Below are 22,464 nucleotides of genomic sequence, written 5' to 3'. Positions count from 1 at the left end.
GATTCTTCAAAATGTGTGTCTAATGTGCAAGGGAGATGGTGAAACAAGTGCCCATCTTTTGGTGCATTGTTCGTTTGTCTTAAGAATAAAAAACGAAACAGGCAAACATTTGATGGAAATGCATTATCCTTTTATAGAATTCTCGACAATATTATGCATTCCCTATGGTGTTGGCAATCGGAAGTGGGCATAATGCATAATCTCTCAAACTTGTTCAGTTTGGGTGTGGTCAAATGTTGGCCTAAAGGTAGATGGCTCCCCACTTTGCAAGGTTGTTTTAAGTTTTAACTTTAATGGAAGCTCCTGATCAGGCGGGTGTTGGGGGGATTGATAGAGATGGGAGTGGAAATGCCTTTTTTTCTTATGTTGGTCCATGTGGAGTTGTTACAGCTAACTACGCTGAATTCTCAACCTTACTCCAAGGTCTGACGATATTTAAAGAAAGAAATTCGAGAAGTTTATGATATGTTGAAGGTGACTCGTTGAATGTTATTAGATGATCTAATTAGAAAAGTGCCATGGCAGTTAAAATCAGTATGGCTTCAAGTCTTAGACATGGCATCTGAAGATGTAATTTCACCGATGCAATTTCCTGTCACTAATAAAGTTTAACATTAGTAAAAAAAAAATAGCAACAGAATAGAGTCAAACACCCTTAAACATTAAATCATTGATCATAATAATAGAACAGAAATTGACTGCATAAGGGAAATATAAGAAATCTGCAATCTAAACCTTTTAGTCTTTAGTTTAATGCTGCATATTGTATGTTTTGTTCTCCTTATAAGAAAAGGAGAAAATTGTGCTACATTAATTCAAGATAATTACTTTATCTCTTGCTGTAATCTGTGGGGATCAGCTTTTTTTTTAGCTCAAAATAATGTGCATTGGGACTTGCCAACCACAAGCCTATAAGATCTGCTGATATATGAATAGAAATTTGCCAAGAAGCATTGATATTTTTTGGGCTTTAATTACTGCTTGGTTTGATTCCAATCATTTCTAGAGAAATAATTTCATCATTTAGAGTAAGGCATATATAAAATATCATAAAAAGCCATGGTTTTATATTTTAGGCTGATAAGCATTAATTGGGGGTACCATCAGCCATAACAGAATATTAAATTTGTATTAGTATCACTCAAAACATAAATGAGATGGTACTTTTTGTTTCACATTGGCAAATGAAAAGCTCTTCAACTCAAAATTGACATCAACTTTAGAAAGTAGTTTTTGTCAAAAGTGGCATTGCCAGTTAAAAAGGCTTACCCAAAAAAAAAAGTATCAAAAGTTTCCTATATGGATAGATGTGTAACCTTTCAAAGTCATTTGATTTCAGATAGACTCATTCTTTTTCTTTAGGAGGGAGGTGAAGGAACTCTTAATTTCCAGCTTTAAAAACCAATGAATAAGACAGCATAATCACTATATTAACATTAAGATTCACAGTTTTCAGTAACAAGAAAGCTTCATTGGCATTAGATCCCTGACCGATCCTCAAGCCTTTTTGAAGAATGAAAGGATGTTTCCTTGTTTAGGATCCTTCACTCCACCTTTGGCAGGTTTCTTAACACCACCCTTAGCAGGGGGATTAAATGGAGCAGCCTTCACTGGAGCCGGTGCTTTAGGTGCTGCAGTAGACCTGCACCTCCAAATATTCAAATCATCATCAGAGAACTTCTATACATTATTGACCAAGAGGTCTTCTTTTTCTTCTTGTTGAATGACAATGGGAAAATAATTTAATCATCTTCATTGAACAAACCAAGCCACATTCATAATTGACAAACACAAGAAAGAGCGCAGTCACTTTGCCAGTTTCATCGATCAAATTTAGCTTGGGGCTAAAATCAAAATCAACAGTTTATCAGTACCCAACAATAAATAACCAAAACAAGCAATCAAAACTGACATGATGCACAAAAATTAGAAACATATAGATCCATGGAAAGTCGAAAAAAGAAAAAGGGTATCAACATGACTATTTATTGGGGTTTGTAGCCTTTAAAGGCCTTGAGACTAAGCATGTCAAAATAAAAATTACAGTGGATGCACACTTCAATGGGAGTATATGAACCGTCAGCTGACTAACCTTGGGTTAAGTGCTCTAGACCCAAGTCATGTACAAAACCCTTACACCTAGGCATTGGCACTACTGTTGAAGGTTACAATGTACTTTCATCCCTCGTTGAGGTCGGAGAGCTGCCTAGGGATGATGATTATGGGCTAGGAGGCTAGTGGTCTCCTACATACAATCGGAGGCCTGTGAGGGCAATGGCCAAATCCTCAATAACAATTGCATGGCCCGTACATATGATAGCCGCATTTTGGAAAGCAACATTGGTGTGTTGTGTACATGTGCGTAAGATAAAGCCTTCTGCACTATAGTAACTTGTGGGATAAGATACTTTGTTTATTTTGTGTTTAAAAGAAAAAAAAGGATTATAGTTTCAAAAGAGGAAAGAGGTTTCCAATTAAGTTTTGGATTTTTAATAATATCTTGTTTCCTATGGAATTTGGAAACCTAATCCTAATAGAGTTAGAAGAGGATATAGGTCAAGGATCCAAGGGATAATGGTTTTAGGTTTCTTGTCTTTCCTCCCTAATCATGATGGCTGATATAAGGAATGGATGGCTCACATTTAATTCTCTCTTCACGTCACAGATTACCTGAGATTCCCAAGATCAAAGTTATGTCCTAATAGAAGTTGGCATACCCTAGGCCATGAGGCCCTATATAGAAGTTGACCTCATTTCCCTCAGTTCAGTTCTTCTAACCTCTCTCTCTCTTTCTCCCTGTCTCTTCCACGCCCCTATCTCTCTCTCTCTCTCTCTCTCTCTCTCTCTCTCTCTCTCTCTAGCCTTCTCTTTCTTAGGGTGTGACTCCACCTATAATAGACCTAGGGTGGAACGCCCCACCTAGGTGCTCTGTGAGAGGGACACACTCAACCCAGTTAGTTTAGGGGTGGCGCCACATTGCAGCAAGCCCCAAGGTTTAAAGGGTTGTAAAGAATCCTAATTGTATTTTTTTCAGAGGGTTGAAAAACCTTAATTTTTACTTTATGCTCTCAGCCAATTTAGAGCCAAGGTGTGTCCCATATAGGACTCAACGAGGATCCAAGGATAAGTACGCTATCGGTTCGGTAACTGGGTATGGGATGCACAAAGTCCTAAAGAGGTAATCCTAGGCAAAATTGCAGTAAGTCATCCTAGTTTAATTCTCAGTTTGTTTGGTCTTGTTCTTGATTCATATTGTAATACAAGTTTTTGTTTATGAATAAAAGTTTATTTTTAAGGCAGCAAGAGTAAGATCCTAGATTGTAGTATGTTTCATTTTTTGCTTCCGCGGTGTATTTTGGCAATTGTAAATAATATTACCCAGTTATTACTAAAAGAAAAGAAATTTTTTTTTTGAATCTATACCCCACGAACCCTACATAGCCACTACTTTCATCAGAGCCGGTCCTCTTCCTGCCATAGTTTAGGAAGTCTCTTTGTTTCTTAAGTTAAGAACATGGCAGCCAAAGTTTCACGGCTGAACTTTTAAAGATCAAAATGTTCAATGGAAAAACCTATGCCTCATGGAAACATAAGATCATTTACTTTCTCTTGGAGGCAAGATTCAGTCAGATGCTAAGAGAATTCTTGACCCAAGCCAAGAAGTAATGCCACAGAGGCTCCTAGGGATGCTTATGCTCAGTGGGAGGGCAAAAATACCTGGCAAAGCATCTCCTTCTCATGCCCACAGATGATTATGCCACTCCTTCCCTCACTAGGAGAACCTTTGCAATGAAGCAATACTCAGACTTGAAGATAAAAGATGAAAATTGGCCTATCACATCCAGAAATACAGAGCAATGGTTCGAGAGCATGAGGCAGCTCATGTACAGCCTGATAAGAGATCATCACAAAGCTTAAAGCAAAAGAAAATAGAAGGATGACTCGCAACACTCCAACTTTCAAAGTCTCTGTGAATCTCGTAAATCTGAAAACCAACTCCAAATCTTTTAAGGAAAAGGGCAAGTGCAATAATAAATATAAGAGAGATGAAAATCAAAAAGGAAATCATGGGCCTAAGAGAAGAAGGATTTAAAGAACACCCAATATTTTAATTAGTATGGCACATAGTGAGCTATTGCGAAGCCACATAGAATACGAATCCTGGGGGTAATAGGGAGTATGCGTGCTTGGTGTTAGAGACTCTGCTAGCTGACCCCTGAGGAGGGATCATGGTGTTTTGACTCGGCATCTACTACCGACATGTCTAACACCAAGGATGGTTTCCAAAATTCCAAGCCTGTTGCCCTAGGGGATCGACATATTTTTATGGATGGTAATCAAAAGACAAAAATATTGAGTAATGGTGATTATGTCCTTCAGTTAGAGGACAAAAAATAGGTAGTTCTAAAGCACACTCTTTATGCTCTAGAGATGAGAAGGAGGTTTCGGTCTCAAAGTTGGCTAAGGAAGGATATTCCACCATATTTATTGGCAATAGGGTAAAAGTAAAAAACTGCACAAAGAGATTGTGATGACTGGACTTCTTGTAGTTGGTTTCTTTTCAAGTGCAATAATCATCATCATCAAAGCCTTTTCCCAATTAATTGGGGTTCGCTACACGATTCATGGGCCGCCATTCTGCTCTATTAAGGCCATACCGTCAGTGAGGCCATAAGTCCCCATACATTTTCTCACTATTTCCAACCATATCCTTTTGGATCTACCCTTTTGAGCCTTACACTTGAACTAACTCACACCTCCTAACATGTGTTGTACTGGGTCTGCGCCACACATGGCCAGCCCATCTAAGTCTACTCTCTCTCATCTTATCGCTTATTGGTGCTACACCTAAATTTTTCCAAATATATTCATTTCGAATTCTATCCATTCTTGTCTTGCCACTCATCCATCTCAATATCCCCATCTCTGCTACACTCATTCTATAGGTACATTGTTTTTTGACCGCCCAACATTTTGCCCCATAGCGCAAAGCTGGTCTCACAACTGTCCGATAGAACATTTCATTCAACTTCATTGGCATTGCAACAAACACATAAAATTCTAGTTGCACATCCCCACTTCGTCCACCCAGCTCTAATTCTATGTGCGGCATCTTCCTCAATCTCTCCATTATTGACCCAACATATCGAAAGTGCGCTCTTTTTAATATTTCTTGGCCATCAATCTTAACTACTTCCTCACTTCTACTCCAATAATTATTAAGCTTGTATTCCATATACTCTGTTTGTCTTAGTCCGGCAAATTTTTAAAATCTTTAAATTCTAGAGCATCCCTCCAAAGTTCTAACTTTGTGTTGATGCTGTTTGGAAACTCATTGATCAAAACTGTCATCTGCGAACATGCACCACGGTACTTCCTTTTGTAGGTGCCTAGTTAAGTCGTCCATAACTAAGACAAAGAGGTATGGGCTCAATGTCAACCCCTGATTTAGACCTATTGTCATTGAAAACTGACTCGTCTTTCCACTACTTGTACGTACACTAGTTAACGCCCCATCGTACATATCTCTCACCAAGTCGATATAGTGTCTAGAGACTTCTTTCTTTTCCAACACCAACCAAATCAAATCTCGAGGTACTGTATCATAAGCTTTTCTAGATCAATAAAGACCATGTGGAGGTCTTTTCCTTTGCCCTAAACTACTCAGTTAGTTGCCTAAGTAGGAAACTAGCCTCGATTGTTGACCTCCCTGACATAAAACCAAATTTGTTTTCTGATACAACTCGTTTCATGCCTTAGTCATTGCTCAATCACTCTCTCCAGAGCTTCATAATGTGACTTATAAGTTTGATCCCTCGATAGTTTGCACAATTATGTATGTCTCCTTTGCTCTTGTGAATAGGTACCACAATACTTTTTCTCTATTCGTTTGGCATTTTCTTTGTTCTCAAAACTTTGTTGAATAGCCTAGTCAACAGTCAATGCCAACCTCCCCCATGCACTTCCAAACCTCTATCAGGATATCGTATAGTCCTAAAGCCTTTATTATTTTCATTCATCTCAAAGCTTCTTTCGGTTCCGTTATCCTAATCTAATAAATGTATCTATGACCTCCACCCTCATTTATGCCAACAGTTCTTCTACCACTATGTTCCCATTGTGTTCGTCATTTAATAATTTTTTAAAATAAACTCTCCACCTTTTGTTTATTTCTGGTGTATCATGTTATGCAGATGTTGATGATGCTTATATATGGCATATTAGATTGGGGCATATAAATTATAAGATGGAGAGATAAAAGAGAGAAGGATTATTGAATGGGGATTTGACCAAGTGTGGGAGTCATTTTGTGGAACGAAAGCTAGTTAAGAAACCCTTAATGAAAGCTCAGAGCTACTGTTGTTTTAGACGTCGTCCAACTTAATATTTTTGGACCTATGAATGTGGCTGTTATGGGTCACAAAAAATCACTTCTATATATGACCACTCCCAATATGGCCATGTGTACTTGTTGGGTCTTTGGTGAAAAGTCAAAAACCCTAGACTATTTCAAAAGTATAAATTCAAATTAGAAAACCAAACAAACCAAAATAGGATAAAACTAGAACCCTAAATTGTTAAGTGCATTTTTATAGGATGCCCACATCATGGTAAGGGATAGATGTTCTATGATCTAGATACAGGGGCTGTTCTTGAAAGTAGGGATGCCCACTTCTTTGAGAATGAGTTCCTCAAAGCACGTGGCACTCATAAGCAAGCTGAATATTATGAGCTGATAAGTGACATGGGTGAGACTCGGGATCCCTTGGAGAATTAACTGTATCAAGAAAAGCCTGAACTCTTCACTTCCTAGGAGAACATTATGAATGTATTGAAAGAATCCTTGCATGAATCTTGTTCCTATCAAGAAGCCATAACCTACCCTAAAAGGATCCAATAACTCCATCAAATAAAACCATGTTTGGGACCTAGTACCCTGACCCATGATAGAAAAGTTATATGTTGCAAATGAGTTTTTAGGTAGTAGTTGAACTCAGATGGGAAGCTAGAAGAGTATAAAGCAAGAATGTTAGCCAAGGAGTTCACCCATAAAGAAGGTATAGACTATGATGAAACCTTCTCCCCTGTGGTTAAGTTTCGATCCATTAGGATCATAATAGCCATAGTAGCCCATTTCGATTTCAAACTCCATCAAATAGATATGAAAAAAACCTTTCTTAATTGGGGAATTAAAGAAGAAATCTATATGAAACAAACCGGGGACCTCATAGAGAAGAGAAAGGAATGCCTAGTGTGTAAACTTAAGAAACCTCTTTAAGGCCTGAAGCAAGCATCTCGATAGTATATTAAGTTTTAAGAGACTTTGGCAAAAGCTAGCTTTTTGTCCAACTAGAAGGATTATTGCATACATGTCAAGATCAACATCAATGGTGTTTTGTTCATCTCATTATATGTGGATGACATGCTTATAACCAATAGTTCAATGACTTTGTTTTCGAAACAAAAGCTATACTTTCATAACACTTTGATATGAAGGATCTTGGAGAGGCTTCATATGTTATGGGAATCAAAATACGAGAAACAGAATCATCCAATTATCTCAAGAAGCATATAAGAAAATCTTGAAAAGATTTGGGATGGAAAATTGTAGGCCCATAGTGACCCCTATTGATAAGAAGGTCAAGCTAAGCCTAGCCATGTGTCCCACAAGTTCAGAGGAAAAAGAGGTCGTATAGAGAACCCCATACAAAAGCGCAGTTGGCTCATTGATAATGCTATGTTGGGGACAAGACCAGACTTATCATTTGCTATGCGTATGATAAGCAGGCTGTAGATTAACCCAAGCAAGAAATACTATAAGGCAATCAAAGGAGTTGTGTGATATGTAAAGGGAACTGTTAATTCCACTCTCACTTATGGAAGAGGCTCGAACATTCAAATACAGGGATATTCCAATCCAGATGAGATGAAGTCCACATCCAAATATATTTTCACACTTGCTAGTGGTGTTGTTTCTTGATGCTTAAATAAACATGAAGTCATTGCACTATCGACTATGGAGTCAAAATATGTGGCTTGTTCTCTCGCATCAAAAGAGGCCATCTGGTTGAAGAAATTCCTAAGTCAACTTAGATTCATTTCCAGTAAAGTGCTAACGTGTGAGGATCTTCTACAACAACCAAGCCACAATTTGAGTGCCTAAGGAACCACAATTTCATAAGAAATCCAGACATATAAAGGCAGACCATTACCATATATGCATCGAGATCTGAGCAAATCTCCTAATATAGGCTATGTTAGCAGATCCATTGACTAAAGGCTTAGTGGCGAATGTGTCTACCAAGCATGCACATTGCAGAATGAGAGAGAGAGAGAGAGAGAGAGAGAGAAAGATTATATGGCCTTCAAAGGCCAAGTGGATGGATGAGCAATTTAATAAGAGTGTATGAACCATTTGTTGTCTGCCCTTGGTTTGAGCGGTCTCGGCCCAGGTCATGTCCAACACTCTTACTAATGGGCATACACACTGCCTTTGAAGGTTACTCCAAAGGATCGTCCATCGTTGAGGTAGGAAAGATGCGCCTTGGGATGATGATTGTGGGCCTGAGGCTGATGATCTCTTGCGTTCGGTGAGGGCAAGGGCCAAATCCTCAAGAACTACCACATGACACGTACATATGATAGCCACAAATTAGAAACCAGCCTTGAGAGCGTCATGTGCATGTGCGTAAGAGATAGTCCCCTCGCATTACAGGGATATGTGTGTGTTTATCCATATCAATGTTTTAAAAAACAGTTCACCTGGCGCCTAAGCGCCCGCCTAGGCAGCCTGGACCAAAAATCCGCCCGCCTAGACCCAAGCAGTCCCTACATGGGCGGATGTACCTGGGCGAGCGCCTAGGCGGGCGCTCAAGGACGTAAGGTGTTTCTCGTTTTTTTAAAACTACGAGGCGCCCGCCTAGGCCCTGGGTGCTAGGCAGGCCGCCTGGGGGCCTCCTAGCATTTTTTGAAACCTCGATCCTTATGGGTATGACTTACTCTTGGGAAGGTTGCAGGGGGGTGGACCATATAGATTCCAGGTTTTGCTATTGATCGGCCAAACTTGACGAGCTAATCATGAGCTCTTGCGATTGACTGTAGGTCATAGGTCCCATTGGGTTGATGTGAGAAGATAGTTGTGGGAATGGATTTTTCGCATAAGTGGGGTGCCTTGAAAAGTCGTTTTTCCTAAACTGTTGGCACCAATCCTCTTCAAGAATTATTTTATTATGATTTGATAATTTTTTGGAATCCAAAAAAATAATTTTTCGAAATTCTTATGTTGCCTGGAGAATTTTTAAATCAATTAATTAATTTCAAATTTAAAATTCATTTTATTTATTTAAAATGTTCTAAGGGCATTTTCATAGATTATAAAATTTTTGTACACTTTTAATAATGTGGAAGCCCACATGAGGAAGCCATTGGCCATGGCCCAACATGTGAGACATCATCATTATGTGCGACATAAGGGATTCACACACTCTTGTCCCCATGTCCTTCCCTCCTTCCTCTCCCTCTCCTATCGCTAATGGAATTAGTTAAGGTAAGACAATTGATCTTATGGGAAAGGATATTTTTTGTTTAAAAAAAAAAAAAAAATGCTTTTTGTTTTAAAAGAGGAAAAGGAATTCAAATTAAGTTTTGAATTTCTAAATATTTTAGTTTCATATGGAACTATGAAATCAATCCTAATGGAGTTAAGAAGAAGATATGGGTCAAGGATCAAAGGGATAATGGTTCTAGGATCCTCCCTAATCATGATGAGTGATATACAGAATTGAAGGCTCAAATTCAATTCACTCTTCACCTCACGGATCACCTAGGATTCCCAAGGTCAAAGTTAAAGCTTAATAAAAGTTAACATACCGTAGGCCATGAGACCCTATATAAAGGGGGTTTTCACCTCATTTCTCGCAGTTCGGCTTTTCTGACCTCTCCCTCTCTCCCCCATGCCCATATCTCTTTCTCTCTAGCTTTTTGTCTCTTAGGATGGTATGCCTATAGGAAACCTAGAGTAGCATGCCCGACCAAGGTGCTTTGTGAGAGGGGCATGCCCAACCCAGTTAGTTTAGGGGTGGTGCCACATTGTGGCATTGCCCAAGGTTTAAAGGGTTGTAAAGAAATCCTAATTGTGTTTTTTCAGAGGCTTGAAAAACCCTTTTCCACTTTATGCTCTCAGCCCCAATTCAAAGTTATAGAGGGTATTTCCGAGGTGCTTCCCATATTGGAGGACTCAAGGAGGACCTAAGGATCAGTGCGCAATTGGTTCAGTAGTCGGATGTGGGGTGTGCGAAGTCCTACAAAGGTAATCTTAGGCAAAATTGAGCAAGTCTTCTCAGTTTATTTTTCAGTTTGTTTTTTCTTGTTCTTGGTTCATATTGTATTCAAATGTTTGTCTAAGAGTAAAAGTTCATTTTTAAGACATTGAGAAGGAGATCCTAGATTGGAGAAGGTTTTTACTGTCGTTGTGTATTTTGGCAATGTAAGTAGAATTTACCCAGTTATTAATAAAAGATAATAAAAACTTTCTGAATTTATAGCCTGGGAACCCTACATAGCCACTAATTTTATTATTCCTCATTTTTCGATTAGAAGCAATAATTTCAGCTGACAACATAATCTAGATTCATAAATTGGGCATCCAAATTAATTGAATTAGCATTATCAGCATGCGCCACTAAATTCAAAGTCAGATTATAGCCTTGAACAAATTAAGTTGACATGGTAAATAAGCATATATTTAATATAAGAAATATATCTAAATAAAACTGACCTGTTGTCAGTATTGTTAGTTATTGCCTCCTTGGCTGTGTTACTGCTGTCATCAGCATCTCCCTCCCATACAACCTCAGTCACTGAAATTTACACCAAAAGATTTAGCACAATAAGTCAAGTGAGAAAGGTAAATAAATCAACCAAAATGCCTCCACATCCTGTACATACTGCAATATGATCAAGATCCAACTGCAACATTTGCTAAAAAAAAAAAAAACTTGTTAAGAATATAAAATGTCCTGAATCCTTTGGGAAATCATGGATTATAGGGGAAAGCTTTATTTTGCCATGTGAAAATTTTATTTTCTTTCTATAGTGTGTAAGCTACTGAAACCAGATGTTTGAGACAATACAACAAAAGTCAATACGCAAATAACAGGTCAATTATATTTTTAATGAGAAAATGAATCTCTCCACATTTATGCAAATTAGATAGAATGCTTACAGTAATACGGACATAGCATCTACATGGATATTATTCTTCCAACAGAAAATAACTATCTTCCAACAGAAAATAACACCACAGGAGCTGAGGAACTACTTACACTTCTACTATTACTATATCAAAAGATGTCAAGAAATAAAGCAAAAAAGTTTGACATTATGTAGAGCTTTCCAGGACTTCTTGTAACCGAGATAACTTAATCGATGCTGTAATAATTTTTTTTTTCCTGTTTATGGAAAAGAGAGTCTATAAATTGGGGAATTGAACTTAAGAGGCATATATTTGAGAAGTAATAACCAAATATCAATTCATTTAATAAAACAATGTCATACATGTCTACTTTACTGCTTGTCACCAAGGACTAAAAAGGAGAAAAAAAATGTTCCGATGCAATTTAAACAGATGTAATTGATATCAACAGGACAGAATTAAATTTCCACAGCAGCAAGTGTCATGATCCCAAAAAGTTTCCTTTTCTTTCTGTTAGTGGTTGTCCGGCTTTTTTTGTTTTCTATAAATAATTTCCAGAGATGCTCAAATGAAATGTCATGTGCTCATCAGGACGATTGCAGACAGTCCCACCAACCCAAAATTTGTAAGTTTCTGTTTTCCTTGTTTTGTTTTGGTAATGAGTAATGACATAAGAATTAAAACCCACAATTTGTGTTATTTTATACATACCTTCTCTCCCCCGCTCATCAATCCGTGTCTTGAGAACTTTTCTCCGCTTAGGTGGGCCTGCAGGAGCGATGGCAGCATTCTTATCTTCATTATTTTGTTCTCCATTAATATGACCACGAATCACCTCAGACGAAGGTACCTTAGACACCACACCCTTGCTAGCATCTTCTATTTTCTCAGTCGTCCTCACACCATTGTCTCTATGTTGCTGTTTCTCTTTCAGATGCCCATCACTATTCTGCTCTTTAGTATGCATATCCATTTTCTCCAGAGCAGACCCAGAGTTATTAATACCAGCTTCAGCTCCAAAAACCGATCTGCTTTTTGGAGGCTCTGGTGTTGCAATGCTTACAACAATTTCATCATCATCGTCATCATCATCTGAAGGACAAAAAACTACCCTCCGCTTCCTTCCATTTCCACCATTATTTGATATTCTTCTTCGTGAAAAGCCTTCCTCTTCATCGCCACTACTCATCTCCTCCACCGCCTCACGGGCACGTATATGACCTTCAGCACTCACTGGACAACAATAAATCAAAGGAAAAGGCATTAATTTGACCATTATTTGTACAATGGTAATATAATAAGATCAAGCATTTGCATTTAGGATACAGAAAAATGGACTTCTCATTATAGTTGACTTTGCCGTGCAAACTAAATTCAGCACCCAAAAAAAAACTAAAACGCGGATTTCCACTAATTCACTGCAAAGAATCTAAAAATTGTATGGGTGCCCCCTTGCACTTTGAAATTCACAGAAAAAGAAATACTGGGATGAGGACCCTTCCCAATCCAAGTTGACTAGGTAAAGAGTAAACTGGGTTCAAGAGAATATGCAGAATCTTATCAAGACTTGCCTGACTGAAACCCTCTAACCCAAGCAACATTCAAGAAATCCTTAACCTTTTCCATATATTGCTACAGTGACTATAGTTACCTCTGACAGTGATTAAAACACTAGTGTAATTGTTATCCTTTTTCAAAATATTGCATCAAAGGTAATTTTAGAAGAATAATAATGATCAGAAAAAAAGGAAGCTAAGATTATTCACTTGTTCTCAAAATTAAGATTGAAAACCAACCAACATGCTGTACATTTTCATATAGAACTATAAAACATTTGTTCTTCTAAAAGTGACATTCTTCAAATCACCCAAAAGAATTAGCATCATTAGAGAATCTATCAATATTCTTTTTCAAAATATTGTAATTGTTATTCTTTTTTAAAATATTGCATCAAAGGTAATTTTAGAAGAATAATAAGGATCAGAAAAAAAGGACGCTAAGATTATTCATGGTTCTCAAAATTAAGATTGAAAAGCAACCAACATGCTGTACATTTTCATATAGAACTATAAAACATTTGTTCTTTTAATGAGTGACATTCTTCGAATCACCCAAAAGAATTAGCATCATTAGAGAATCTATCAATATTTCAGTAATAATACACCCATCTATGTATCTTCTTTAAGAGAAATTGTTGTACTTCTTTAGTTATGTTTATTATAGTTATATTATGTTTTTATTGATTTTTTTGCGGAAATATTCTTGAAATATGGGGATATTTGAAAGTTTTAACATCCCTATAGAAAAAAATAAAGATTTTAAAGCAACCAAAATACTAAATTCCCAAAAATAGTTGTAAGATGTGAATTATTGAATTTGTATTACATTTCTTACTAGTAAAGGATGATTGCAAGAAATCAATATACCATGAATATTTTGCTTGTAGGATACAAAACTTTCATAGTCTTTGAATTACCTTGGGCATAACAAACTATCAGAACTACATACATGCATTTGTAAAATGAGTTTTTACGATTAGGTGTACATGACCAAATACTACACTAGTTGTGAGAGATAGAACATGAGTAGATTCTGTATTTTCATCTCAGTGGAAAGGAAGGTTAAAGATTATATTGGGTATGCAAGATTTGTGAATCCCAAAAGGGAGAAATGGCACGTCTTCGAAATGCGAGAGTGAATCTGCTAAATCACACACAGGTAGAATTTTGAATAAGCCCAAAATCATACGGGTGATAGATTTAAAATTGTAAGTTTTAAATGCTGGTGTAACTTACATATGGTTTTTGGAACACTCTCGACCGAATCTATCTGGTCAGAGCTAGGCTTTGATTTTGCAGATGCACGGTCCCATAAACTTGCAAGAGATCCCGCAGATGAGCTTTTGTCATTAGTGGTTTTCTTTTTACCAACATGAATTGTGTCAACTTGTGGCCTACCACCCTGATTATGAATTTGTTGGGCACCTTGATTTTTTATGACTATTACTGCAGCCTTCTCCTGTAAGCCCTCTTCCGTACTTGTTTGGGGTGCTTTTTCCTTTTGTGCCTGAGGATCCATTTGCCTTTTAAGCACAATACCATTATTTCGTGACGGGACCGCCACATCTGAACCCTTCTTAGGCTCCGGATGCCCAACACGCAAAGGTGCTCCACTAGTGTTGCGCTTGACAAAAGAGTTTGAAACTGCACTGAACCTGAAGAAAGGAACTTTTGTGTGTGTGTGAGAGAGAGACAGAGAGAGAGACCATCAAGGAAAATGGAGTTGCATCATACCTGTTATCCCTCAAACAGTTTTCCACAGTTGAAGGCTGATTAAAGAGCTCCTCTGCCTGTACAAATTCGGCATTCCAGAGTTCCGTGGGATCCTTTGGGATACAAGGTTGCACGCTGTATACCTGAACAGAACAACCATCTTTAAACTCCCGCTGGACTTCTGCACCACCATGAGACAAGGGAAAGGCATCTCCTTGAGTACCACAAATGCGAAGCATTGGACTAAGATATAAAGACATGAAATCATGCAAGACATAAAGATAAGCTCTTTCAAGGAATAATGTTTTGTGCTTTATCCATAGAAAAGAAGACAAAAAGGGTACTGTAACAAGTGTTGGAGCATTGTAGAGGCCTACAAGGGTATTATGCTTGCTCCTTCATTCCATATTCTCTTTAAATGTGTAGTCCTAGTGAAGATGCAAATTTGAAACCCAAAACTTGTTTCAAGTGGTTTAATATCTAAACCTTTTTCAATTTAACAATTATAGCAAGGTGTATGCTATAGCAGGTTACTCTTTCATCAGGAAAAACGTTTCAGCCCAAACTTGCCAATGACAAGTTTATGGCAATGTAGGAATCAAAGCTTTTGTATAGTGTTTGAATAAAAACTTAAAAGTTATGATAGCATGCACACATGTTTTAGATGCAGCTCTATAAAATATGCATGTTGGTACATGTGGTGTCTATTTACGTATCTTCATTTTCCTTATACACATGCAAGCCTGCACACATGTAGCAACCAATGATAAATCTAATGAACATAATCTAAAATACATGGTTGCGCACCATGCCCAAATTCCAGATCAATGACCACTCTGTCATGAATGAGCCTAAAAAGCTTGAGGCACACATGAACACTTTCCATAAATGTCCAAAGAATTAATGATGTGCAACCAAACACAATAACATGTCCAACACATATATCTGTTACATGGCGAGAAGAGAACACAAGTTCATCCAGATCCTAGGCAGCTTCTTCATACTATGAAATTTACAGCCATGTACCCGACTACCTTCTTTCACTTCGCACAAAATTTCATCCAAGGAAAATATTTGAAGATGCAGGCCATTTCATACTTTGAATTTTAAAAACCTCATCTTTTTTGGTGGACAGATCATAACATTGTCATTTGATCATGATTGAGGTGGGAAAGCACGTAATTCCACAACATTTTGTCAACTTCTTTATTCCAAGGGAAACATCAGCCTTATATAAAAGCACTTTGAAGTTTTCTATTAGGGACCTTAGGTATGGTGAAACACCTCTCTATGTGGCTTCTAAGAGGCTAAGTCATGATCTAAGAGTTCCTTGCAAATTTGGACCCAATAACTTTTTTCCTTCTCAATTTTTTTAAACAATAATCATATTCACATGAGTTTATCTAAAAATTTGGATTTGTTCATGTTGCAACATGGCATGGCAGACATATTAAGTTCAAAAAGGATCCAGGTTTGCGTTAGCGAATCATACCATCAAGGTTAAACCTTGACACCAGTCTTATGGAGTAGTATGGATGTTTGCTGGTTGACCACCCAGATAGCGCATAAATTACTTCTAACCCATCTCCATGACAATCAACAAACTCTTGAAGCAGTCTACACATGTTGACAAGATATCAAGCACCATTATGAAATCTAAAAAGTGTTAGACGAGAAATATAATATTGAATCAACAGACTCACAATAGTCTACCTTTTAGCAATGTTTGATGATACAGAGAAATTGCGGCTAAGCCACTTGTATGATACCTGAGAAGGAAATCGTTTCTAAAAAAAACATAAAAACTTACATTCCTTAAAACAAATGATCAAATAATCAAGGACATCAGCATACTCAACTACTCCAAATCCGAACAAGAATAGTAAAACCATATCAAAAATTTTAATCATTGAACTGAGAGAAAAAAGAAGTTTAAAATGTTCCATCCTTCCATGGAAGAAGATAAGGTCAAGCCTTGAGGGTCAAGCCCATTAGAAGTGATAAAAAAGGTAACAACTGAAAGGCAATACTAGATCTCAATAACATAGAAAGGAAAGCAATATCCAACCATGACAGAAATGTCAGTATGCCCTTGAGGAAAAAAATGGATAATCTAAAATCAGTAGTCCAGGAACCAAATGAGGCAGCAAAGTTTGATATTGGAAGTCGGTAAACAATTATAAGCTTTACAAGCAAATCAGTCAAACTACTATTCTTCTTGCACATAAAAACACCAAATTTAGTAGGCTAGAAATTTTTTTCCCTACAACACCTAGTTAAGTTTACTCAAAATATTTTACAGAACAAGCAAATTTTGTTCAGTTTAGTAATCCAAATGACAGATGCCTCCAAGACATTCACATGTCCATCTTATACATAACTGCATGTTTGCCTGTTTGTCCAAATTACACACAATCACATCTTAGGAGTCTTTATCAATCTAGAATTTTTCAGCCTAGTGGAACCAAATGACCAACATGCATTGTGTTTTATTTACAGGATGATTAAACTTGGAATAGTCTAATTAATCCTTGGAAAAATAAGCCCGTAAAACATTTTATGGATGAATTTCAGAAAGTATATATTCATTGTATATGGTCTACAGTTAAATAATGGCTTGATGCTTTCCCCAGCATTCATTAATATAGGATTTCAAAGGTTATTGAAGATATTCTTAACTCAATTACTTTAGAGGATGACAAAGGGTTCAAACAAATGCACAACCTCAAGCTGCAAATGGCCAAGAACCTAATGCCCCACACCATATGCCCATATTCCTCCCATAGCCAATCACCAGTAAGTTTGAAACACAATCATTGTAATGTTGACAAATAAGGATCTAATCCTAGATTCCACATTTCATTACTATAAGAACATATCAAAAAAGGAAGTCACCTAATACTAAGGAGGGTAAGGGGGGAAGAGCGTTATTGAGTCATCTTCCTGTGAAGAGGACATCTCAGGAAGTTAAAAGTGTAGCGATGATGAAAATGGCCCAAATAACCAGTATCCAAGGACAGTGAGTGCATTGCATGACACCTCAATTTGACAGTATTCATGTGTTGTAAAGTTCATAATGCAAGCATCAGAATCTAAATATTTATATCTATCAGGTCTCTTTCTTTTGAAATATTTTGTTTTGTGATTTAATATTTATCCATGATTTTGACATAGATTTCATTGTCTCATGATTTAATCACAAGTTGCAGTTCCTTAAATCTGTCAGCAACTGCAACAACACGGAAGAATTGTCACTAGCAAAACAATGGAAACTGATAGCCCTGATTTAATAGGTAACAACAACATTATGCACTGGAAGAGACATGAGTATTACTACTGTTTCCCATATGTTTTTACTATTTTTATACCGATAATTGTCTTGGGAATAATAATTTTCTTAGTATTACAATTTAATTTTCAATATTTGCAGATATTTAAGCCTTGAGGATTCTATGACATGACCTATCTTTCCTCAACCTTAGAGCACCATTAAATCCCACCTGACCTTGCATTTCATGACTTGGTGGATAAAGGTGATGGCAATTCTCAGAGTCCTTGGGTAAAAGCACATCAAACAAAACAACATACAAGGGAGGAGTAATTCTCTAATTTCTATTTAACTGAAAATGATATAGAGAATACACAGGCAAATCCATATAATAGGGATCCATTCCTGAACTCAGAATCTAATACAGATGGTCCCTTTAATAAAAAAATAAAAAATAAACAAATCAAAGACATAACCACACTACATCATGAAATTGTTGGGACAAAGCTATAGTTTAGGAAGCCCTCTGCAATGGACAAGGGCATACCCCAATATATTAAAAAATAAATGAGCATACATGCTCTTCTGAAAGGATAAGTCTTGAATGTTCAAAAGATAAAAACATAGTCTTCAATTTACAAGAACAAACATGTTGGTGGTATAAGACCAATGGGCTAGAAATGCAATCTTTTAAAAAATTTCCATTGTATAAGAACCCAAGGGTTTAAATACATGATTATCTCAATACAAAACTATAATACATATATTCCAGCCTACATGGTTTATACACATTTGAATAATAAAATTCAACCCTAATAGGTCCATTACAAATCCTTTACTCAAAAATACAATTAACTCAATACAATATTCAAATATTCACAATGTACATCTCTACAACATATTGCATGCCTTGCACTCGCAATTCCTCATTATATCAAAATTATATGATAATTTCATCTTCATTCTTCATCCTCATCATATATCATAATGTCTCATACACATCATATACTAGAACATAATAATTCGATAAGATTTCAATTCGCACAAATAGTAATGCATAGCATTAAAGTTCATACTACAAGATTAAAGAACAATCTCAATATACACACAACATATTCAATTTAACCAATCATGAATCTATTTAATAACTGTCAATACATCAAATTAACATGCAAACATCCATAGGGAAACCATGATTCGAACCCCTTGTGCCCAGGCCACGAAAGGGCCCTTTGATAACTTAATTTTGTCCCATTGTCTAAGGCACGGGTGATAATAATAACTCAAGGATCAATCCAATAGGAATCAAATGATCATTTTTATTTCACTTAATGGGGATCAAATTATGAGAGAGACATGTATCAAAATAGCCCTTCAAAGTTTGAGAAAGATACTACACAAAATAAGGAAGTTACGGTGAAACTACACCATGTGGTCTATAAGGGACCACATGAACTTTCAACATTAAAAAAGGAACTCAAGAGACTATTTCATATGCTCAAATATGATGAAATAAACCTCTCATCAGTTGTATATTCTCAGTAAAAATTCCAAAAAAATAAGATCAAGAAAATCAAGTTGAAACTACTCAAGATCATGGAATAAGAAAGGTAGTCTACACATACCATGTGTATGGACTATACTATTGCTTTGGGACTCTTCAAATATCACGTTTTCATGACAAAAAATGAAGAAATCTACTGTAAATTAAGGATTACAACAAACTTTAATAATGGAAATGAGATAGGAATTAAAAATATACGAAAAAAAATCAATACCTTAATGAAGCAATAATATGGGCTTAATCACATAAATGAGGGACTACTCCATAAAGGGTTTCAAATGAAAGCTCAAGGAAAAAGATAATCTCATGGGTCCACATTTTTGTCGAGGGCTCTCTCTCTCTCTCTCTCTGAAGTGAATACTCAAGTTAGGGTTATAATTGATCCCATAAGTTACTTTTATACTTAGATCATAAAGATGGATTTGATCTTGATCCTTGATGCCTTAGATCAATGGCACATGAGAGGCTTTTATCCAAGCCGCTCAGCCATATTTTATCACCAAGATCAATTGATGAGTTTTTGACATCCTTCACTCCTTAAAACCTAAGTTTATAGTCATTTTACCTTGCAACACTTAGCTTCATGTTTTATTTCCCATTAAGTCCAAATTCATATTTACACTTATGCCCATGGTTTTTGAATAATTTGTGAGTCAATAAAATACAAGGACATGGACATAAAGGTAATATGGGACATCCACACATGTGAATAAAATATCTTATGACACCACCAATACGATTTTAACAACACTAAAGTTTCACATGGGTCAAGCCCATAAGGTGGTGCCATATAAGATATACCTACATGCTACAAAATCATATGTGGATAATAATATGAATTAAATTAATTCTCAAAATCCCATGACTTCACAAATGATAAAAATGGCACATATGAGCAAAAAAAACCATGTGGCTTAAATTAAATTTAAGTCATAACCATATATAACACTTTAAAATAACAAGATAACATGTTATAACATAATACCAACAAAAACACTAATGACAAATAGGTCCCCATATGGATATGATATCAGCATGATGTCATCCACGAGTGGGGAGGTGGGGGTGCCACGTGGCATCCCTATGGCCACTTGGGATCTATGTGTCATCCCCATAGGATGTCCTTGCTTGGTATTTATGTTAAACAAATTTAAAAATCACACTTTTAATTGTTTAAAAAAATCTGAAAATTCTTCAAAAATCCCAAAAATTCTCGAAATGATTTATCAACATTATTACACAATTTCTCATCAATATAAAATCTTTTCTCATCAATTTTAGATCAATTTGGGCCAAAGGTAAATGAGACCTCTAGACTTATAACACTAGTCGGAGTCTTCCATTGGGCTAACCCGAATGACATTCCACAGGTGTTTCAAGCCGACCCAATGGACCTATGCTCCACAATCTATAGCAGGGACACATAATTGATCACATCAAAGTCGTTGAGCCAGAGCTTCCCGTCATGAGGGTTCAATGGATTACTGGTGCACCCCTATGGGACGTGTTCCTACTCAAATACATGGGTCCTCTCAAAGCACATGTACACTAGCTCTTTTAAGTCTGATAATAATATAAAAAAGTGGCTTCTCCATACGACTATAAGTACACATGCCATGGAACGGTCTCGTGTCGGGATACGGGCTCATGTCCCATGAGCCAACCATTCCATACATGACGAATACTCTTTTAAATACTCGGGTTCTATTATTCTCGATTGGATTCTCCAAGCCCAGGCTTATCACATCAACTATGAGACATTCTAATCAATATAATCCTGACTAGGAGGTGAACCTTACACCTCTCGGAGAGTTCACACTCTCAAAACGTATACTCTCAATGCCTCAAATACTCGGGGTATATGAATCTAGGCCCCAGTGCACCAAGCACTCAGATTCAGTCTCTCTCTAACTCCCACTGATTCATAAAACTCTTGGCTTGAAGGCCTTAAAAGGCCACATAGCCAACAAAACATACAGTAGCAGAATTTGAGGTCTAAGGAATGTATATGCAGATAGAGATTATTTGTTTCCATGCTTGCCAAAAATGAATGGCATTCTGGAAAACAGAATCTGAAAATTAAATTGCTGCTCAGTCTTGTTCATGAATTTTATACTGGTACAGATTTTCCTCCAAGATAAAAAAGGTAAGAAAATACCTACCACAATCAAACTCAAAACAAAGAGAAACTAACCCTAGGTTGGGAACTCCAGGGAACAGCACAATAAGATGGATAAATATTAAAAAAAAAATGAATCAGCAAGGAAACAGATACAACAACTGCAGATGGCATTCCACAAAAGGTTTACTTTCAACTCCGACCAACAATTGAAATAATCAATTGATAGAGTATCAAATCATACGGAAATTTATGCATCTTTTCGCTGCCTTTGGTCTCTTGGATGGGATTGAAACAGAGAGATAAAAAATCGCAGCTTCAAAGATGAGGATTCTAAATTGATTACATAAATACCAATTCTTACGATCAAAAGAAATATGAAAAATACCAATAATAATTGCTGTGGAATAAGTAAACGTTGGATAAATGAGGTTTCTAGAGTTTACCACTTGGAGCCGATCTGAAATTAGGGTTTGGATTTCGTTGAGGATTTCTGAGGAATTGAAACCGCCATGGCCCATGATTTTTATTTACGAGCCCTCACTCACTCTTGAGAATTGAGAGGAGAGGGAGAGATATTGGGGAATATTTGAGGGTACGTTTTCCCGCCTTCCTCCACTTCTCGTTAAAACAGGCCGCGGGAGCTGACGGCGTCTTATGATGATAACGACGGACGCCGTTTATTTTCCTCCTGTAAACGTAGATAGGAAGGTAAACGACAGGGCATCGATCGTCCACTGAGAGAATGTAAGGTGAAGATAGCCCACGAACAGCATCATTTACTATTGGTGTACACCAAAAACTTCTATATTGCCCTTTATTGCGTATTAGTGACATGTACGTATGATGCAAGAATACTAAATATAAATCATTAAAAGAAAATTATAATGAAAACTAACTGTTCAAATATTTTCTTATTAGAATTATTATTTTTAGTTTTTAAATTTTAATTATTTTTCATTTTCACGATCTTTTTTTGTTAGGGATTACATGTCCTTAAAAATTAAGTATTAAAATCCATCTCAAAAATAGATTTATTAAAAAGCC

The 22,464-nt window shown here is 36.7% G+C and overlaps 1 protein-coding gene across 10 annotated transcripts; it reads right to left on the bottom strand.

Annotated features, from left to right (window-relative positions):
- Nucleotides 1-1,370: 1,370 nt before the first annotated feature.
- Nucleotides 1,371-22,087, bottom strand: POLD3 (DNA-directed DNA polymerase). 10 transcript variants are annotated; one of them, XM_020662097.2, is made up of 8 exons: nt 21,864-22,087; nt 16,180-16,253; nt 15,959-16,083; nt 14,488-14,647; nt 13,990-14,408; nt 11,906-12,427; nt 10,778-10,859; nt 1,371-1,642 (listed from the first exon to the last, which is right to left on the bottom strand). In XM_020662097.2, the coding sequence occupies exons 1-8, from the start codon at nt 21,936-21,938 to the stop codon at nt 1,498-1,500; spliced, it is 1,602 nt and encodes a 533-aa protein (XP_020517756.1). In that variant the 5' UTR covers nt 21,939-22,087; the 3' UTR covers nt 1,371-1,497. The 10 variants fall into 10 exon arrangements, with proteins under 10 accessions (XP_020517756.1, XP_088721760.1, XP_006830231.1 ...); XM_088865634.1 differs by having other exon boundaries at nt 14,488-14,609; XM_006830168.4 differs by having other exon boundaries at nt 16,180-16,235.
- Nucleotides 22,088-22,464: the final 377 nt, after the last annotated feature.

The sequence above is a fragment of the Amborella trichopoda genome, chromosome 1, assembly GCF_054954075.1.
Source record: "Amborella trichopoda isolate Santa Cruz 75 chromosome 1, AtrichopodaSantaCruz75HAP2 v2.0, whole genome shotgun sequence".
NCBI lineage: Eukaryota > Viridiplantae > Streptophyta > Magnoliopsida > Amborellales > Amborellaceae > Amborella > Amborella trichopoda.
This window is presented reverse-complemented; position numbering and strand designations above follow the sequence as displayed.

Coding starts and splice junctions, on each gene's coding strand:
- POLD3 (XM_020662097.2), bottom strand. CDS start 21,938: ATGGGCCATGGCGGTTTCAATTCCTCAGAAATCCTCAACGAAATCCAA. Junction 14,409..14,487: donor AACTGTTTGAGGGATAACAG/GTATGATGCAAC, acceptor TCCTTTCTTCAG/GTTCAGTGCAGTTTCAAACT. Junction 1,643..10,777: donor ACTAACAATACTGACAACAG/GTCAGTTTTATT, acceptor TTGGAGGTGCAG/GTCTACTGCAGCACCTAAAG.